The 19,787-nt window shown below is 41.9% G+C and overlaps 2 protein-coding genes across 2 annotated transcripts in view; one reads left to right on the top strand and one right to left on the bottom strand.

Annotated features, from left to right (window-relative positions):
* LOC107265201 overlaps positions 1 to 19,787 on the bottom strand; it is a 280,971-nt gene that overhangs the window by 97,085 nt on the left and 164,099 nt on the right. The window contains exons 20-21 of the mRNA XM_025082561.1: positions 8,005 to 8,178; positions 607 to 707 (exon numbers count right to left, since the gene is read on the bottom strand). Coding sequence (XP_024938329.1) covers positions 607 to 707; positions 8,005 to 8,178 — 275 coding nt within the window. The remainder of the gene's footprint in view (positions 1 to 606; positions 708 to 8,004; positions 8,179 to 19,787) is intronic.
* LOC112493990 (golgin subfamily A member 6-like protein 2) lies at positions 1,200 to 11,002 on the top strand. Its single transcript, XM_025082577.1, has 2 exons — positions 1,200 to 3,357; positions 10,551 to 11,002. Exon 1 carries the CDS (start codon positions 2,352 to 2,354, stop codon positions 3,021 to 3,023), a length of 672 nt encoding a protein of 223 aa, XP_024938345.1. The 5' UTR covers positions 1,200 to 2,351; the 3' UTR covers positions 3,024 to 3,357; positions 10,551 to 11,002.

A 19,787-nucleotide genomic window follows, 5' to 3' on the forward strand; every position in this document is an offset into this window, starting at 1 on the left:
GATGTTCTAGAAATTGATAACATAATATGTGAACAGTCCCCAAGAGAATCCCAAGGTGGCGTTGAAAGACGACACCGAAGACTACCGACGTGCAATGTGCACACTTTGCGGTGCGGTGCCCCGCTCAGTGGCGTCACTCTAGCGGAGCAGACCGCCGTAACGAAAATGTTAAGTGGACCAGCGACCCTGACTTTTTAATTTCACATTTATTTCATTTCAAAATTTTGTTTACAGAACTTTGAAACATATTCATCGGATAGAATGTTACAGAAATGTGTTTTTCCGTTTTTGAATTACTTTTGCAGGAAAAATCATTTTCACTTAAAAGATTTCACATTTATTACATAAAGTAAAAGTTTGTAGCTTTACTTTAATCCGTCACCAAAGTGTATAATACACCTTACTTCAGACATAAAAACGTTCAAAAACTCCCGGAAATACGTTTTTTTCTCCAAAACCTGACATGGTAAATAAATTTGAGAATCGGATTCGGTGTCAGCGTGTCAAATAAGGAATTGAAAATAAAAAATTTTTTAGACCTGGTTATAATTTTACACAGTTGGTTATTTTTCAATCGTAATGTCATAATTAAATTCGAGAGATTACCTTTTTGTACTAGGACCAGCACCATCAGAATCTCTTTTGGTGGATTGTCTTCTAAGATCGGTTCGGGATGCTGCATATTTTTCACCATCTTCGATTCCTTCCTGTAATAAAAAAAATTAAAATTGGAGGGAATACTATAGATTATTTTGATCTATATCTTCGTACACGAATTTCCTAGCAAATATCAATCTATTTATTTACACATTAAATGTTGTAACGTTTTTCGGTAGTGGTATTTCATACGCTCTTTATGAGTGTACGAAATGGGATGTCGGTAAGTGCTCGGGGCTGGCGTCTTTAAGAATGTAGTCGACACAGGTTGGTAAAATAAAATAAAATAACAAAATTTTATTAAATACTCGGTAATCGGTACAACAGTTTTATGATCGGTGTCAATTTTAAGAATGTAGTCGACACAGGTTGTTTCGGTAGTGGTATTTCATACGCTCTTTATGAGTGTACGAAATGGGATGTCGGTAAGTGCTCGGGGCTGGCGTCTTTAAGAATGTAGTCGACACAGGTTGGTAAAATAAAATAAAATAACAAAATTTTATTAAATACTCGGTAATCGGTACAACAGTTTTATGATCGGTGTCAATTACTCAGTCTTAATCAATTGTCGGTATTGTAGGAAAGTGCTTTGTCTAGGAATCGTCCTATGTTTGTTTCCTATCCCTATCTCTCTCTGATCTGTAGGTGAGGTACAGAGGATCTGCCTGGGTTGGTTCTATAGCCCTAGTGGCGCTTTGCCGACCTAACGGCTATGGCACTGTATGCGACGCAACTACTAACGGCACGGATGATAGATTATACAAAATGGCGATAACTAAAGTTTCCGAGATAGATCACAGTAGTCTCCTCAGAACTTTGAAAATTATAAGAGATTTAGATAATATAGAGAGCTGGACGAAGAACAAACGCTTCTCATTTTTCCGAAAAAATCTGAAGCAGAGTCATATGTAGTAGGAACAAAAGAGAACTTTCGAAATTGTTAAAATTAAGTATAAGGAACAGACTTCCGTTTCCGGCGACGCGGTGAGAAGGTGTTACAGTGACAGTATACAAAAGGCAAACGGTGTGCGGTGTAAGAGACGGGTAAACGGGCAGAGAAAATATAGTGCTAGAAGAAGGAAGGAATAGGGAACAAAGAGAATAAATCAGCGTAAATAGGTAGGGTATGGAGGGTGAGCTAAAAGGGAGACAGGAAAGGAGACAGAGAGTGAGGTTAGGAGTGCAGAGGGACTGGGAAAGCAGGTAGCAAGGAAGAAGGACAGACAGGTGGAGACAGAAGGTAAGGAAGGAAACAAGTTAGGTTGATAGGATAGATAGAAAGGTAGAGGGCAGGCGGTCAGAATAGCGTGGGCCGGTAAGGAAGGAAGTAACGGGAGCAGGTAAGGAAGGAAGCGGTTATGGAAGAAGAGGGCAGGGACCTGAAAAGGAATTTAACGCTTGAGAAAGTACGGATAGGGAGGACAGCAAGTGAGGGAGATCTGGTGGGAGCAAATGTGAGGGGAAAAAGGAAAGAAAGGGAGGCAGAAGGAGAGAAGAGGCAGACGAGGGAGTTGGAAGAGGCGGAGGTTTTCAAGAGGAGTAGGAAAGTGGAAAGATGACCGACAAAGGAGGCAGGAACAAAAGGAATGGAAGAAATGATGAGGAGGATGGAAGATGTAATGAGATCGGAGTGTGAAAGAATAAGAGAGAGGGTAGAAGAGCTAGCGAGTGAAGGGAGGAAGGAGTGAGGGGAGATGAGGAAACAATGGGAAGAAGAGAGAGTTGAGATGAGGCAAAGGATTCAGGAGCTAGAGAGAAAAGTGGAAGGTCTAGAAAAGGATAGACTGGAAAAGCAGGAAAAGGAGAGAAATGGGGTAAATGGAGAAGAGAGGGTAGAGACAGGGGGAAGAAGAAAAGGACTAGAGGAAAAAATGATGAGAGATCTGGAGGTTAGATTGGATAGGAGAGAACGGGAAATAAAAAAGAACAACATTGTGATAAAAGGAGTGAAAACGGGAGAAGGGGAAGAATACATAAAGGAGGTAGACAGGATCTGGGAGATAATAGGAGTCGTAGAAGGTAGAAAGAAGATAAGAAGAGTAGGAGAACAGGACAGGGAAGGAAGGGGAGTAGTATGGGTGGAGCTAGAAGGGCCGGATAAGAAAAGGGAGGTAATGAGGGCAAAGAGTAAGCTGAAGGGAGAAAGAGAAAGGATAGAGGATGACCTGACGGTGGAGGAAAGGAGAGTAAAGTGGAAGATGGAGAGAGATGTTCAGAAAGAAAGGGCACAGGGAAACAGGGTGCGAAAAGGGTACATGAAAATGTGGGTGAATGGGGTGATGAAGATGTGGGACGAGGTAGGGGAGGATTGGGCGGCGAAGACGGGAAAGCGGTGGAAAAGGAGAAAGGGGGAAAGAGGATATTAAAGATGAGGAAAGAAAGGGAAAAGGAGAAGGAAGTGTATAAGGTGGGGTTCTGGAATGGAACGTGGCGTCAGGACGACAGATTACAAAAGCCCCGCGCGAGAAATGAGTCCTTCTTCCGTGCTCGGGCGATAGCGGAGCTATCGGATAATAGCGAATTGCGATTATCGGGATCTCTCGCAAAGAACCATGGCTCCCGGGTTTTTTTTTGTATGGTCTAGTGCCAGTGCGTGGCCGACTGGGTGAAATTCCCAGTGTTTGATGGACACCCTCGTGGAGCCGGGTGCGGCACCACGATTTGGATTTGGTACGGGACTGATGGGACAGCCAGTTCTCGGTAAGTACCACGAGGGCGGCCTTATTTAGAGAATATCTTGCGCGAGAAGATAGCCGAGCGGGAGTGGTGCGAACACACGGATGCCTGAGGTGGCTACCGACGTCAGAGGGCACACTCCCGAGGAAGGAAAGGCTCGTCTCCAACGAGACCTGTTAGGATCGTGAATCGCGCCGCGAGGGGATTCGCGGATTCGGTAGGGACACCGAGATAGGGACAGGTCTGGGGCAGGCTAGATATCACGACTCGGAATAGTCGTGAGCCGCCGTTGGAGAACACACTGTACGTGGCGGGATTTGGTTATTTGATGGTAATAAACGGAACGGTATCCTACTCGCTGTTTTATCATTTTGCGCGCCTATTCGTTGACTCCGAAATTCTCTCTCGTCGCCCCCATGTTCCCCTCTACCATTTTCAGTGCGCTGAGGCTGAGCCGCCGGAAAATCTGAAAACGGCCGTGGTGAGGGATGGTGGTGCGGGAAAGCCGCACCTGGCGCCCAACAATTAGATCTTCGGATCTTTTCTTTGATTACAGCACGTTGGGAGCAGCCACGGATTATTTGTAGGCGACGCCGATGAACGGTACACGTTAAAACGTATAGATGGATTACTCAATATACTTCGCAGAAGATTGCTACCGGATTTATCAATATCTTCAAAGACATTTTTAAAAACGACAGAAGCAAAATACACTATTGTAATCCATGATCAGGATGGTAGTGAATTTGTATATTTTGGGATGTCTGAACATTTGCAGCGAACAGTAAACCCTTCTTTACATGAAAATCGAATTATTTAGATGCTAGTGAATGTTGATGGATTGCAATTGTATAAATCAAGTTCTAGGCAATTCTGGCAAATTCTGTGCCAGATATTTTCGGAGGAAAATGACTACAAATCTTTCCCAGTAGCAATCTATTCAAGTACTCATAAATCAGTGAATATAAACGAATATTTAAAAAAGTTTATAATATAAATAAATGCACTTCAAGCTCATAGATTGGTAATTGGTAATGAAACATTCACTGTATGTATCAAAAGTTTCATATGTGACACACCTGCTCGTGCCTTCTTAAAGTGTATCAAAGGCAGTAGGGGTTATTGGGCTTGCGAAAGGTGCACTGTACGTGGAGAAAGAGTTGAGAAAAGAACAATATATCCAGTAGATGATTTATCTGAACAGAGAACAGGTAATTCTTTCCGAAGTCAAACAAACCCTGATCATCACACAGGTCGGTCGCCTTTGTTGAATATCAGGCCATCAATTAATATGGTTGTACTTTTTGTACTTTACTTCATGCATCTAGTATGTTTAGGAGTAATGAAAAAGCTCTTAGGCTATTGGTTGCATCACAACTCCAATACACGAGTGAATCATACTGGTAAGGCACTATTGTCTAGTCTCTTATTGGAAATGCAAAATCAAATTCCTTGTGAATTTCAACTTACTACTCGCTCACTAACTGAAGTAGAACGTTTTAAAGCAACTGAATTTAAATTTATATTATTGTATGCAGGTCCAATAATTTTCAGAAAGGTATTGCCGGAACAAATTTATAAACACTTTCTTCTTCTCCATGTAGCTTGTCGCGTATTGTGTTCAAAAAGTAAAGCGGTTCTAGACTGCAGCAATGCTAAAAAATTGCTAGAAAAATTCGTCATTTTGATGTCACATTTTTATGGTAAAGCAAGACCGACCGGCGTACAACTTTACGCGATTCCTACGCGTTCCAGGCAACCCAGGGGCTAACCAATTTTACTTGCGAAATACCTAAGGTATTGTTGGGCGGCAGGTTCCAAACGGGACCCACGTATGAGTTCTACGGCTCGTCTTCGCGTGCCTACGTTGGCTAACTCAGCTATGCGGAGGCGGCGGGATTCGGAACAATAGGTCGGATAGGTCAGACGATCACGCGACACACAAAATCATTCGGACACTTCGATCTCTAATATTCAAGGAAGGTTCGGTTTATTAAATAAAATCGGCGGCGCGAAGCGCGACGATCTCTTACAATACCGAAGTAATTATTTACAAAAGAAATAGTAATTAATGTAGATCGAAAAGACAAAACCAAAGTACAATCAAAAGATGGTAACGGGTACTTCGCGTACCGTATGAATTCAAAGCCAAAGTCGTAACACGGCTAATCCGCGTTTACCAAAACACGACAACCGACCGTCAAGGACCTGCGCGCGTTCTACGCGATACAAAATCGAAAGTACAAGTTCCTTGCGGGCGGAACAACATGAAACAATTCGCAGACGTTACAAAATTCTAATTCAATGATTAATCTCAAACAAAATTCCAAACCGTGGACTCTGCCGGTCGACGGACCTTCGTGCCGTGGCCTTATTCGAGGTGAGGGATTGTCCCTCCGCGTGTTCGTTACACGCGCAGTCAAAACTTACGAAAACAACAAAATCCGGTACCACGATTCGCACGAAGTTACGTCGCTCACAAAAGTCAGTTAGACTCGCTTACCGTGGTGTTCCTTGGTCGCGTAATCTCAGAAAAACAAAGCGTCAGCCTAATGGCACTCAGTGCACTCGCGTACTCACAAATCAAAAATCAAACGTCTATCGCCGTCGCGTGTCCAAACAAGATTCTCCAGATCTTCACGCGCTTTGTCTTCGCGTGAAGGAAAGCACCCCCTCCCTTTAGGCTAATGGGCGGCGACTCGCCCTGCGGACGAATCCTTCAACCCAGCGTCTTTGCCACGCGCCAGTTTCGAATATGTCATCGCGACAATTAATAACTTCCATCATCTCTTGTGGACAATTTAAACCTCTCCGTCCTACGAAGAGTAACATTCGTTCTTGCGCGAGGGTGCACCAGGCGTCCCTGGATTCCCAACTCGCGGAAATATAATTCTGCGAAATATATAATGCGCAACTGACGATGGGCGCTATGCCATAGGGGTCGGTAGTGGTGCTAAGTCGGGTGGCGCTGTGTACGCCGCTTCCAGTCGTCGTGGTTGAGTACCAGCTGAGTAGAGCGCGTTGCTGCCGCGTGACGTCAAGCTGTCCCGCGTTGCGCGCGCCTCCTGGGCCAGTAGAGCTGCTGTCCGCAGATAGCGCGAGTGTATGCTCAGTCGGGTGGCGCTGTGTACGCTGCTTCCAGTCGTCGTGGTTGAGTACCAGCGGAGTAGAGCGCGTTGCTGCCGCGTGACGTCAAGCTGTCCCGCGTTGCGCGCGCCTCCTGGGCCAGTAGAGCTGCTGTCCGCAGATAGCGCGAGTGTCGACCCTCGTGTGTCGCAGCTCCCTTCCTCCCGAGACTCCAGCTGACTCTCCCTCTCTCTTTCTCCGCGTCTTCACGGGCATGGCGAGCGAGCTCCTATTCGAACTCCGGCAGAGTACACGCCAAACAAAAGAAAATAATAAAATAATCTATCGTAATTTTAATTAGGCTCTTGCGGTCGGTGGATCCTGCCTGGACTTTGCAATGGCCTTTTAGGCCCGTATCGCGTTTCAGCGTGATTTTCCGCCGAGGACAAGACGGGTGAAATCCACCACGTCACAATGCACATGCATTCTTTCAGCGCCACCAATTTTGCTGAACTGTTTGTTTGCATGTCACTGAAGCACATGCTTAGATTGTGATCTGTCTGCGTATGCACGTAGCGAATACTTATATTTCTCAATATTGTCGTTTTTTTGTTAATTTAAATTTGACCGATAAAAAATATTAATTTCCACATTAGAATTTCTACAAAAGAATATTCGTAATATATATCAATACAATTTCAATTATAAACCATTAAAATAAATGCATAAGTTGATATATTTTTAACCAACGCATAGCCAGATAGCGTGGTTAGATTCGGTATTTGCCTCGTTAGCCTCGATACAGAGACATCTCTTACCTCGTAAGAGACATCTAGCATAACGAAAGAGTACCTGTCGCGTGGGAGTAAATCTATTTTCCCTTTCGCATAATAACCATCAACGCAAGCAGACGTGTATATCCAAAAGACCACAGGTAACCATAGGAGCCTAATACAATCCATTTCAAATTAGGTAGCAATATTCATTTGCATGTTTTGTATGAAATATCATTGTGTCAACTTTACAGAATATTTGGAATTTTGCTCTTGGAAGCATATACTAAGATTCACATCACTGACATTCCACGTGTTTCTCAATGTTACCTGTATCAATATTGGATGCGGTACATACCAACTGATGCTATTCCATATTCAGCAATGTGCGTATAACTGTATGTGTGCGATCGATGTGGGTGCTGCGTAATGTGTGTTTTTTTAGAATTATGTGTTGTTTATAAGAGGCGGTTGAAATAGTCATCTAAGTATAACGGGATATGCATTTATCGGAGGAATCGAGGGATAGATATACATATTCTACCTTTATATTAGATCGTGAAGCAAACTTTTGTAAATACGAGATCTCGACCCTGTATCATCTGTCAGAAATTGTAACTAAACTAAAATACAGGAGTTTACATGTTAAACCATAGTTTTTCTTCGTAATATAATGATATTCCAATGGGACTGATTCTTATTTTATTGCGATTCCCTGCGTACCAGGTTTATAATTTTGGTATTCAAACATTTTCCATGACGATTATTTACATTATTATTCAAATTCTATTCGTGAAATTAATTAACATTCACCATAATATGAAGTACATACCTGAATTAATTCAGGAGTCATCGTTCTTGCTGGAGAAACAGGTGGTGGTTTATGTCGAAAGGAAGTGGTAGGTGCTTCTGGTGTAGCAATTCCTTGGTTTTTATTTACTTCTTTTCTAATGTTTCTGCCGATATCATCATCATCTTCTTGCATCTGTCTTTCATCCTCAGGACTCTGTTATAAAAAGATTGCAGTTTATTTCATTATTTATTCTGAAGTACAGTAAGAATTTTTTGAAAGTAATATAAAAATATTATGGGAATTTTTTAATAATTTTTCACATATAAATGATCCAAAGCGTGAAATACGTGTATAAAGGGATACTTGTTTATGACAATGATATTTGACCAAATATTATTTTAATGTTAATAACGATATAACAGAAAAGAACATATATTAGTTTCATATTAATATGCTATTCACAGACACTTAGTATGCTCTTTATATTGCCACATTTTCATTATTATAATATAAAATTAATGAATATAGTTAAATTCGATTGTATCACTATAATTATAACTAAAAATTATCGTAACACAGTTGTAACTTTTGCTAAATAAAAATTATTAATTGAGATAGTTAAAATGAAAATGAAGTTCACTCGAAATAAATTAATTACAACACACTAATGTACAGGATAATAGACTGTTACATATGTGTTCACACCCATCCAGTATCATTCTAAATACATGGAAGTATATAAAAAGAGAACGTACAAATGTAACACGCTTCCGACTAAAGAGTCGCTGCATCGCAATCTGGACAGGAACTAACTCAAACTGAGCGACAGAAGAAGCTAGCTAGTATTCACTAGTAGGTGGGTGGTTCTATGTGTAAGATGGGATGGCTCAATTCAGGGATAGAGCTTATACTGTACGTGATGGACGGTTCATTGTTGTAACATGACCAACTCTTTCTGGCAGACCAGACACTCCCTAACTCATGTGCATCCTTTGACCCCCTTTATTTTACCGATTATTGGAGAGTCACTGCACTCTTCTCTATCACCTAGTGGTCAACTAGTGTAGCATATATAACATACCTGTGTATCAACGTATACATGGTTGGACCACGACAACTGTTTCATTTTTGCAACCACCTTCCTCCGCTTTACAAAATAAATCAAATGTGCTTTGATATTCCTGTTGAATCGAGTCGACTATCGTTGATATTAATGAGAATATTTATTTATTGTTGTGTTGGTTCGGTGGTATACTCCATGGAAACCGTATCATCTTTTACTTCTATCTATATTATTTTAAGTTTGCAAGTTGTCAAGATTATCTTGTCCAAAAACGGTCTGTCTATTAAAATAGATTTTTTTATAAATCATCTTTAAATAAATTATTTATTAATTTCTATAATATTTAAATATTTGAATAAAAAAGAACAAATAAAAAAATCATGGTTTTCAGACTAGTTAAATATCAAATTAGAATACGGGTTTGTCATATCGCAATATCATTATGTAGCTATAATATTGTTTTGGGTATTATTTTTTATGTATTTATTGTTTCCCCGAAGGGTTACAAACTTCCATTCTCTTAAATTGCTACCTTATCCGCTACTTATCCTACTTACTGACTAATGATAGCTATTTCTTTCGCTCTCGCTTCGCCTCTCCCTTTCTCGCCACGCTCGGCAAATTTGTCCACTTTTCCTTTTTTCTTCGCAACCTTATCTCTAAACTTATCCTTCCTTTATTTTTTCTCCAATTCTCGTCTCATCATTATTTCCTCCCCTGCACCTATCCAGAACATGCTCCCACGTCTCAGTTTTCTCCCCGCACACCCTACACACCCTTTATTCTTCTCTCTCCCAGTATCGTCCTTCCTTCGTCTCATTTCCTATCCTGTACCTTGCTATTCTCCTATGCCGTTCTTCACTCCACCCCATCCTCAGGTACTTTGGTATCTCTTCTATTCTCACGTCCCTGTACCACCTGTTGTACCTCGAATCCCGTATCCCCTTCTATCCTTTTACCTCCTGTCTCATTTATCCTCCTTCTCTACCCTCTCGTAACCCGCTTCTTCGTCCTCTCCTCCTCTCCTACCTCTCTCGCTCTCCCTCTGCCCTCTTCGTTCTTTCAGTTCCCTTCTCTCCTTTACCCATCTCGACATCTTCCCCTCCACCCTTCCCTCCCTGTCTCTATTTGAATATTGCGCCACACTGTTAGCATGCATGGGCGAGACAGTATTGAATAAACTGCAGATAGCGCAGAACAGAGGGATGCGCGTCATATTACAATACAGCAGATATACGAAGATAGAGGATATGATATGATACAAGCGGATCAGTTTATTAGTGTGAGGTAGAGACTGTACTTTAATGTGTTGTGACGTGAATTTCGGAAATTCAGTCACAAAGATTGCTGGGAGTAGGGAAAAGAAATATGCACTTGCAACGACTCTTCAAACGTTAGTCACCCGACATTCCAAAGATTGCTTTGTTTGTCTCGCCTATCTTTACGCAGTCTGTTTTCCGCCTATCGTCCTTTATACCTATTTCTGTTCCACTTTTCTGCTTTTCGTTTTTTATTTTTTTAGAGCTTTACTATTCGCACTCGCCTACCTCCTCTATCGTCATGGGCAAATCTACATTCTACACCACGAGCACGAAGCGGACCGTCAACGAGACTTTCTGAACTACCGGACGAGCGATCGACAGAGGCTGGACCAAGCTGCTGTTCGTTCCGGAGGATTTCCATGGAGCAAAGGAGACTCGGGTTGGAATCCCTCTAATACTTCTGCCGGCCACCCATACGGGCCGCCAAAAAGCTCCCTCGGCACTCGTGCCGTCGATAGGAGAAAACGTCATATCCTCTATCGTGCCGGTCAGTCGCAAACCGCCCACTGGCGCTCCCGTTATCAGTGGCCCCCGGAGAAGATACCAGGGGCCACTTCTCGCTGGATCCTGCCGCTCGCCCTGAGGACTCTCGATTGACCGCATTAAGGACTCCTGCACTCAGCTTGGCCCGCTCTGCCAATCTTCGGACTCTGGCCACCTGCGTGAAGTTGGCCGGCTAACTTTTATTTTTTAAACTTTTTTTTATTCCAATCGTTTGATAGTCGTTTGATAGTGTTTGATAGTCTTGTAAAATCGTTTGATAGTCAATAGTCTTTTCAGAAAATCAAAATCAAAATCTGGTGTGAAGTTGGCCGGCACTTTTTTGTTTCTAACCGGATTTTGTTTTTCAGGAGCTCAATCGATGCAAAACCGTTTGATAGTTGCGAATTAATCGATAAAAACGTTTGATAGTCCATCGTTTGCAAGAAAAATGAGAAAAACCGTATGCGAATCAAGGATCCCAATCGATACGATACAATCGATTCCTCGATCGGCGTGTCCGTTGAATTAGACTATATTCCAAACTTTTTCTACTTACAATCATTTGATAGTCGTTCGATAGTGTTTGATAGTCGTTTAGTAGTCAATAGTTTTTTCAGAAGAGCCAAATCGATGTACGATGTGAAGTTGGCTGTCGTTTCCTTGCTTCTTGTCCATAATCAGCTTCTTCAAGACACGTAATAAGCCAGGTTTTAGGCATTTCTATAATTACATAATAGTCGTAAGTCAGCAATTGTTGTCATAACTTATTTTTACGAGCAACCAGAACTATACTTTCCGATGATTCTTTAATAGGTAAACAGGAATACAGTCTTAATACTGTAAGTTTATATCGGAATATAGGCATGGACGCCTATATGACGTCAGCTTTCATGACTTTTCAGAATGGCTCAATAGAAGTCTATAAACAATGCATTGTTGTCACCCTATGGCAAACTCGGGCATGCAACATTACTTGTATAGCAGTGCAGTGATTGGTTGAAAAGGTATTCAGACACGTTTTAACCAATCAGCGTCTGCTGACAGTTGTACAACGGTGTATGCGTGGGTTTACACCAGTAGTACATCATGATTGTGACTAGAATGGAGGATACGCATAGTATATGGTTTTTCTCATTTTTCTAGCAAACGATGGACTATCAAACGTTTTTATTAATTAATTCGCAGCTATCAAACGATTTTGCATCGATTGAGCTCCTAAAAAACAAAATCCGGTTAGAAACAAAAAAGTGCCGGTCAACTTCACACCTGATTTTAATTTTGATTTTCTGAAAAGACTATTGACTATCAAACGATTTTACAAGACTATCAAACACTATCAAACGACTATCAAACGATTGGAATAAAAAAAAGTTTAAAAAATAAAAGTTGGCCGACCTACTTCACGCAGATTAGGTATACTGGAACGCGTACGCCTGTATTCGAAGGTTGTTACGTCCTGGAGTTGGTTACCTTGAGGCCAACTTCACGCAGGTACTCTGGCCGCCAGACGCCTCGTCTCTGGCTACCGTCAGGAGGCCAAATTGAAGGAAGGAACTCCCTGGGTTTATCTTTGCCGATCTTGTACCGTTTATATTTGGTGAGAGCCTTTCGATACCGATATTTTGAGATCTTTTGTGAATTTATCTGAAATAATAACTGTCTAGGCTCTTTGTGTCGATGGCAACTTTCTCGCTTACCGGAACTGAATGTCGTTCCAGTCCCTCGAAGTAAAAGGACGATAGTGCCGGATACCGTTTATCTATCGTAGTTTTTCTTTTCCGTAGAGTTATCTTTTGTATCGAATGTATCATAATTAGTAGTGATTGTCAATGATTTAGTGCTTTGGAATTGTCGAATATTTTCTAAGTTGCCGATTATCTTCTCGACTGCGTGGAAACATATAAAGCCCCGGCGTCTCCGGCTTAGCCGTCTCCCCGTTGAGAAAGTCATGTGGCTTTAATTAAATATCTTTTCGCTTATCTATCTTTTCCGGCGTTATATGTCGCTTTCTTATATAGAGTTTTGACTTGGAACATTTTTCTTCAACATCTACCGTTCCCCTATTTTTCGCTTACGTTATTAGGAATGGCATCCTCCTCTTAAATAAATTAATATTTTTATTTTTTTAAATTCTTAGTGCTACCGTCTTATTGTAATATTTCTCAATGACTTACACTGTTAGTCGAACGTAGAGTCACCTTCTTTTTTTGGGGTAATCGTCCGATTTAAAAATAAAGGACGCACTGACTATTAGTGGCGTACCTATTAATAATTTCATTTCGCTGATTAAAATTATTCTTTTGTTTTTATATATCTATGAGAGCTTGCCACTTCTTTTGACTGTTTTGTATTGACTGTACTGCTTCTGTTAATTTATTTGAGTGAATACTGTACCTGTGTCTTAATCGCAATTTTCTTATATCCCGTTTTCGACTCTTTTCAATTGTCGGGAAATTTCGCGAATGAATTTTTTCTTGGCTTTAGTATCATTACGAACTCAATTATTTGTTCTCGCGTTTCTTTCGTATTATCGTATTCATTGAAATATCGTCTACCGTCTCTTTTGCGTCGGCGCGGATTGGTCCCGCTGCCGTATCGTATCGCCAACAGAGCCGTAGTCCCTTGCTAGTTCCGCGTTTAGTTTAAGAATTTTCATTTATATAGAATCCCTGAAGAAACTATCGCTTTGTAAAATTACTCTAAGGGCTTTTGTTATATTGTTTCAATCTTTCGCACCTTAGTAAATCCCACTTTCTTTATATGGGCTTGTATTAGTCTACTTTCCGTATCGCTTCAGAATTTACTTCAGCTTTTCTGCTTTCAACACGTTGTATGACTTGCATGCTGCTTTCTCACTTTCTTTAATATAGCTTCGGTGCGTTAAACTTACCTGTCTTTCTCGACTATCTTTCTTTTACCTATTTTCGCCATTGCCTGTCTATTTCTTTTCCCGCCTAGCCTCTTGAACGCCACGAGGCTCTCCCAGGTGAGCCTCTGAACCGGGTATATTTTTGGAGATCTCGTCGACTGCTTGGTTCTCTCTCTCTCTCTCTCTCTCTCTCTCTCTCTCTCTCTCTCTCTCTCTCTCTCTCTCTCTTTGATTCACCGATGCTACGCACTAAGGTTCAAGGTTAAGTAGAAAAGTTCTGGAAACTTCCTGCAGAACTGCATTAGCGATGCGCAATTCCGCGAGATAACGTTCGAGGTCAAACAGGCTGAGGGCTGCCGTCCGAAACCTACACGGGGCCCGTCGAAGCTTCTGGAAGTCTTTCCGGGGTGGGGGGCAAGGGGCTGCCTCAAAACGTCGCGCGAGAGGACTGCCGGCTTTGGGAGCGATCCTTCCCGACTTAGCACGGACACGAACCATCGAAGCTTCCAGAATGTTCTAAAAGGTTCTCGATCGTGCGTAATTCCTAGAATCGAGCGCAAAATTCCTAGAATGTGACGCAAAATTGCCGGAATCGAACAAAAATTCTTGGAATCGAGGGGTTCTGATGACGTCACTTCCAGAAATCGTAGAGCTTACGACGGCAACTTAGCACGGACACCCTCCTTCAAAGGTTCTAGAGTGTCGATATAGGTCGATGCAGGAATCTGTATCCAGAACCGGCCCTGTTATACTACTCCACTAAAGAAGGCCGCTTACGCAGTAAGACACCGCGAGATTCTCCGGGATCCTGGGTGCATAAGGGGGTTACAGTAGCGGCCTGGATCCGCGCAACGAGGTAGAAGATGCGGATGTTATCAGATGTGATTCTCGCCCAGTCGAAAGACATTGCAACCGCCCAGAAGTAGAGAAGATGCTAGGATCTATTTTTCTAGGATCGAAGAGAATAATTGAAGATCGCACGTGAATTGGACTACGTAGAGGATAGCGCAAATTTGATTGGGCCTAAGAGTAATATTCTTCCGCGCCACTAGAGCACGTTAGCGGGTGGGCATTCTAGTAGCGTCACTTGCGGTCTAGCCGATCTAGTATACGGATTGTCTGACCAAAAGTGTGTGTCAAACTTTTTTTAATGTGAGAGTGAGAGAGAAAGAGATGGATTGACAGGAGCTGAAAGTCTTAGAGAAGGCGATTCGGGTTGAGTGACGCTATCGAGTCTCAATGAGTTTGTAATTGATCGAGATAAACGGAATCATAAATATAGCTGCTGTTATCTCGCATCAAAGTTTCGTCTACCGTTTTGTTTGTAATTAGTGAAGAATGCCAAATTATCTTGCATGCAAAACTTTCCCGTTCAGTCCACGTTACGTGCAATCATTGCGGTCGTGTTTTGAGTAATGTAAGGACCGAGTAGAGGTATATTTCCCGGCGATAAATTTGTAGATGGTAGAAAGGCAACTAGGAGATTGAGTATTTGCTGAGTGATATTTTCAGTAGCAGGTAGGTCTTTGGAACTGATTCCGGTATCGAGATTAGTCGTGACGGGATAGAATACTGAGACGTTTCGTGATTTTTGAGTGTTGGGAATCACAAGACTTTTTGTAGGGTTTGTGCACTGGGCAGGCGTCTTTAGAAACAATTAGACACTGAAGTTTTTTAAAATAAGAAGATAATGATATATTATCCTATAAATTACAGGCTAGGTATCCTTAATATTCTATTTTGCTCTCTCTCACACATGCACACACTTTATAATTGTCTCTAGCTTGCTAGTAGTACCACAGGCGACAAGAAGTGTTTTTGTTTACTTATTCTCTCTGCTAGCCTTTTGGATTGGAAAGAGGTAGCTGGAACCACAATACAGCAGAGTGCACAATGCGTCCGAAGACTGTGGCGTAGCTGAGGTCTGGAGAGTGAGGATTCAGGACCACAGATGGTCACAATGACCCCCGTTCGCTGAATCAATCACTGTAGGAAAGGGTGAACTAGTGTCACAATACAGCAGAGTGCACGATGGGTCCGAAGACTGTGACACAGCGAGCAGTGAAGATTCAGAACCCACAGATGATCACAATGATCTCCGTTCGCCGAACTATTAACTTTAGGGATTTGGACAGAAGGAGCTGCGGCCACAATACAGCAGAGTTCACAATCCGTTCGAAGACTGTGGTTCAGCGGGAAATAGGTGTTGTAGAGATCAGAACCCACAGATGGTCACAATGACCTCCATTCGCTGTATCTTCACTTCGGAAGGGTTTTTGGTGATGTGGATTCTGGAGAGTTGCTGACAGCGCCGGCCCTATGATGTTGCTGCAGGAACTCTTTTTGAGGAGTGCAAGTTTCTTAACAATTGAACTTTCTATATCTTCTACTGCTTCTTGTCGTCTAGTGGTGCACAAGTATCTAGTTGATTAGTCTAGAGAGACATTGATGAATCGAATGAAGTCCTATCGAGGAAGCCGCTGCTTATATCCTCGATAGGCATACGTTAAAACTAGTGGGGATAACGATTTTTATCCACCCGAGGTGTTAACGTCGCTTTTTGTATTCAATATTTTGATTTACAATTGGATTTGGCTATTTGATTTGACTGATTCAATTAGCGGTTTTCTTCAAGTACCGGCTTACTGGTATTTCTATTGTCTTCGCCGCGTGCCGGCTTATAGCGTCTGGGCATTTGTTTGTTATGGTTTCAGTCTGTCGACTGTATTTCGGATTCTAGGAATATTAAAAGTAATAATTTCTGATATTATATCCTCATGACTGTTGCTATGACTAGATTCAAGGGAATTACGCAATATTAGATATTTAAAAGTCCTGTCTTCCCTTTCCTTTATCGGATTCGCTGTGAGAGGTCAATAGGATTATTGAGGAATTCTAGGATTTGAGGAGTTCTCTTAGATACTGTTATGTACATCCACAGTGCGCTATGCACTCTTATGTGGGGCTCTTGATGTATCCATCATCGAGAATAAATGATTGGGAAGAAAAAAGGATAGAGGATAGGGGGGTATAAGGACGGAACGTTACAATACGCGTGTCTAATAGCACTTGAAAGACCTAGATTCCCGGCGGGGAATCTACGGGATCGGTGTAATAGATTTCCGGGCAGGAGATGAAGGATATTTATTGTTACGAAATTCGAACTTGTAAATATTATGAAGCGGACAAGACCGGTAATACGCCATTTTTCCGCGAATTTAGTAGATGTTACTGTATTTAAACGCTTGCGCGTGCATTACTCGAAACGCGTGTTGTTTCCGGAAGCGTCCGAATTTCTAGACATTACCTTTGTACATTTGTGTTATAGGATTTCGATCCGGTCATGCCCTTTTGATTATTACCAGTAGATTCGCGTACGGAATTGTCATTCCGCGCCATTTATCTAATTCTTAAGGAAACGATTGTTCCTACGTAAGTAATTGATTGAATTAGTGATCTCTTATATATTTTACAAAACCGTTGTTCTACTTTATTATTATTTACGTCTTTTAAACTGTTACGGAATCGTTGTTCTATTTCCTTCGTTAATATTCATTTTGTAAATTATTTTGGAACCGTTGTCCCTTATCGTATTCTGTTTACAAATATTATATTCTTTCAATTTTTCTTGTTATTAATAAATCGGGCCCGTTTGTGGATTCCGTATCTCTAAATAAAGCCTCTAATCTATTTTATTGTTAGAAGCCCCTTTTGTATCGTCTTACAAAGAAACTTTCCCAAGTGGCCCACCCCGATTTTGATCAATTAATTGTCTTCAAAATATTTTTAAAAAGATTTTTTTAAGGGTAGTTTACCCGCTGAAAGGGATACACCCGTGTCAGTCGGTATCGTTATTGGATCCTGCAAATACGGGATATATTCATACCAAGTTTCATTGAAATCCGTCGAGTGCTTCAACGAAAAAAAAAATTTGGTCGATTTTTTGACAAACTTTGAGTTTCATCTCCTAAATATCAATCTCTGCCGATAAAAAAAAATACGTATCCCTTAGATTTTCGAGTTCTACAACATATACAAAAATGATCAAAATCGGGGTGGGCCACTTGGGAATGTTTCCTTGTTAGTATTATTAAGAATTTCAGATATTAGTTATTGTCTCCCAGACCCAAGACTCCACCGCACAAGGTCTATCCAGGGTATCATTTGGAGACACCGGTATAACTCTGGTTATGCCTGGCGCCTAGAAATTTTGCCTTTTAATAATTATTTCAGTTGGTGTCATTTATTTGTGGGTCATTGTAAAAAGTGCCGTCACAATATGTTGTGACGTGGTTTTTCGATTCACGGTCACAAGGCGACTCCGGCTACAGGTACAGATAACGTTCTCGCTTTCTGGTTCCCTTCGGGTCGTCACAATGCTCGGAAGCTACGCTCTCGGGTTGATCCGTATAGTTACGCCAATGCTCTCGGAAGATTTCGTTATGGTTTAGTTAAGGTTGAAGTGCTTGAATCTGGCACCAGGTGATAGTTTGGACGTACCGAGTTGTCCGGCAGAGGAGAGTACCCCGTTGGAGATGGGTAAAGGGCTGTACAGCAGACGGAGATATAGTTTTGATACAGCTAGGTCCAGGGGAGGACCCCCGGACCTGAGTTAAGGATGTAGTGCCCAGCTGTCGTCCGATGCCCTAGGGAAGCGACCGTGGAGGATCTCCAAAAGTTACGTATCGTTTCGCTAAGAGACGCTCTCGATTTGGTTTAAACGAACGACTTGATGAAAAGAAAGAGTTATCGGCTATAAGGATCTCGACCAATCAGAATAATTAGTCCTTGAATTAGGCTATTATCAAAGCACTCTGTCTTGGGACATCGACCGAGGTGTCACGAGCTGACTCGCGCTCCCGTGCTATCTGTTAATACTTTTTCTAGCTGTGTTTCGATACGGTATAGAAAGTTCTCGCCCGTGTAATTCCCGCGTTGCTCTCGCTATATCCAGGAAATTCTATAGACTTCCTGTGAGTGTTCCGGAGGTGTAGTGCCATGCCCTAGTGCAGTGCCCACCCAAGTGGCCTACGGATACAGTTCTCGGCCTTCACGGATTAGCTGCTCCAGCATCGGTGAAGACGCCCAATTTATTTATTGGTGAAGGGATTTCGAATTGATACTTCCGATTTGTTTTGTTACGTTGTCGGTCCGTTGCTCTCTGTATCTCGCACTAGTTGCCTGACTCTTACTCCGGCCCTCTCTACCTCAACCTAGCAGCCTGAGCGGCCATGCATTTCCGTAACCGTCCGGTCCCGTTCGTGCATCCAGTTGCGTTTGTTGATTTTACGCGACCCCAAAGATCAGCACCTACGGTTGCGTGTTTTTCGATTTTACGCGTCCCCAAAAATCGACAGGATCCGTTAACTTATCGTCTTTTCTGATAGGTTCCGTCAGAGATCTCATTTTGGCGGAGTTGAGCCTGTTCCACCTAAACTCCCAGGTCATACCGACTTGTCAATTCCCAGTGACAAAAGAATTGGCTGGCGTCCGCTTGGCTTGCAGATGCACGAGCAAAGGGTCAACGGCCGAAGGTAACGTAGGTTAGTTCTCGGATTTTTCGTTATCGGTGTCGAATTAAGAAAATACGTTACAATGTATATTTAAAAATTAGAAAGGATTCCGAATTTATATAGGCTCAAACGTGGAACGACTCTCGGCTGCGCGTGCTGGCATACTACCGCTAGTGGAATACCCCCATCACTATGCCCACTTAACATGTCCAAACCATGCAAGAAAAATATAGATATGGGCAAAAGTATGATTTCCGTGGCCCCTCAATTTGACCACTGGATTTTCATCTATGGACCAAAAAAAAAGTGATTTTCAAGAATAAAAAAAAAGTCAATTTCGCCTTAGTTTACGAGATATACGGTCGTAAAGAACCTAATGAATGCGGGTTCTTTTGCTCTGCTCGCAAGCTCGTCCCACGATTAAGGATAAAATCACCCTCCCTAAAAAAATAAAATAATTGAAAAACAAACTAACCTAACCTAACCTAAAGGATCTAAAAGAACCTAAAAGAACCTACAGAATCTAAAGAAACTAAAGAGCCTAAAACCCACCCACCCCCCCACTCTCACTA

This window comes from Cephus cinctus, unplaced genomic scaffold (genome assembly GCF_000341935.2).
Source record: "Cephus cinctus unplaced genomic scaffold, Ccin1 Ccin1_scaffold0017, whole genome shotgun sequence".
NCBI lineage: Eukaryota > Metazoa > Arthropoda > Insecta > Hymenoptera > Cephidae > Cephus > Cephus cinctus.

Bases quoted from the DNA above. Each gene is read 5' to 3' on its own strand.
- LOC112493990 (XM_025082577.1), top strand. From the start codon at position 2,352: ATGAGGAAACAATGGGAAGAAGAGAGAGTTGAGATGAGGCAAAGGATT.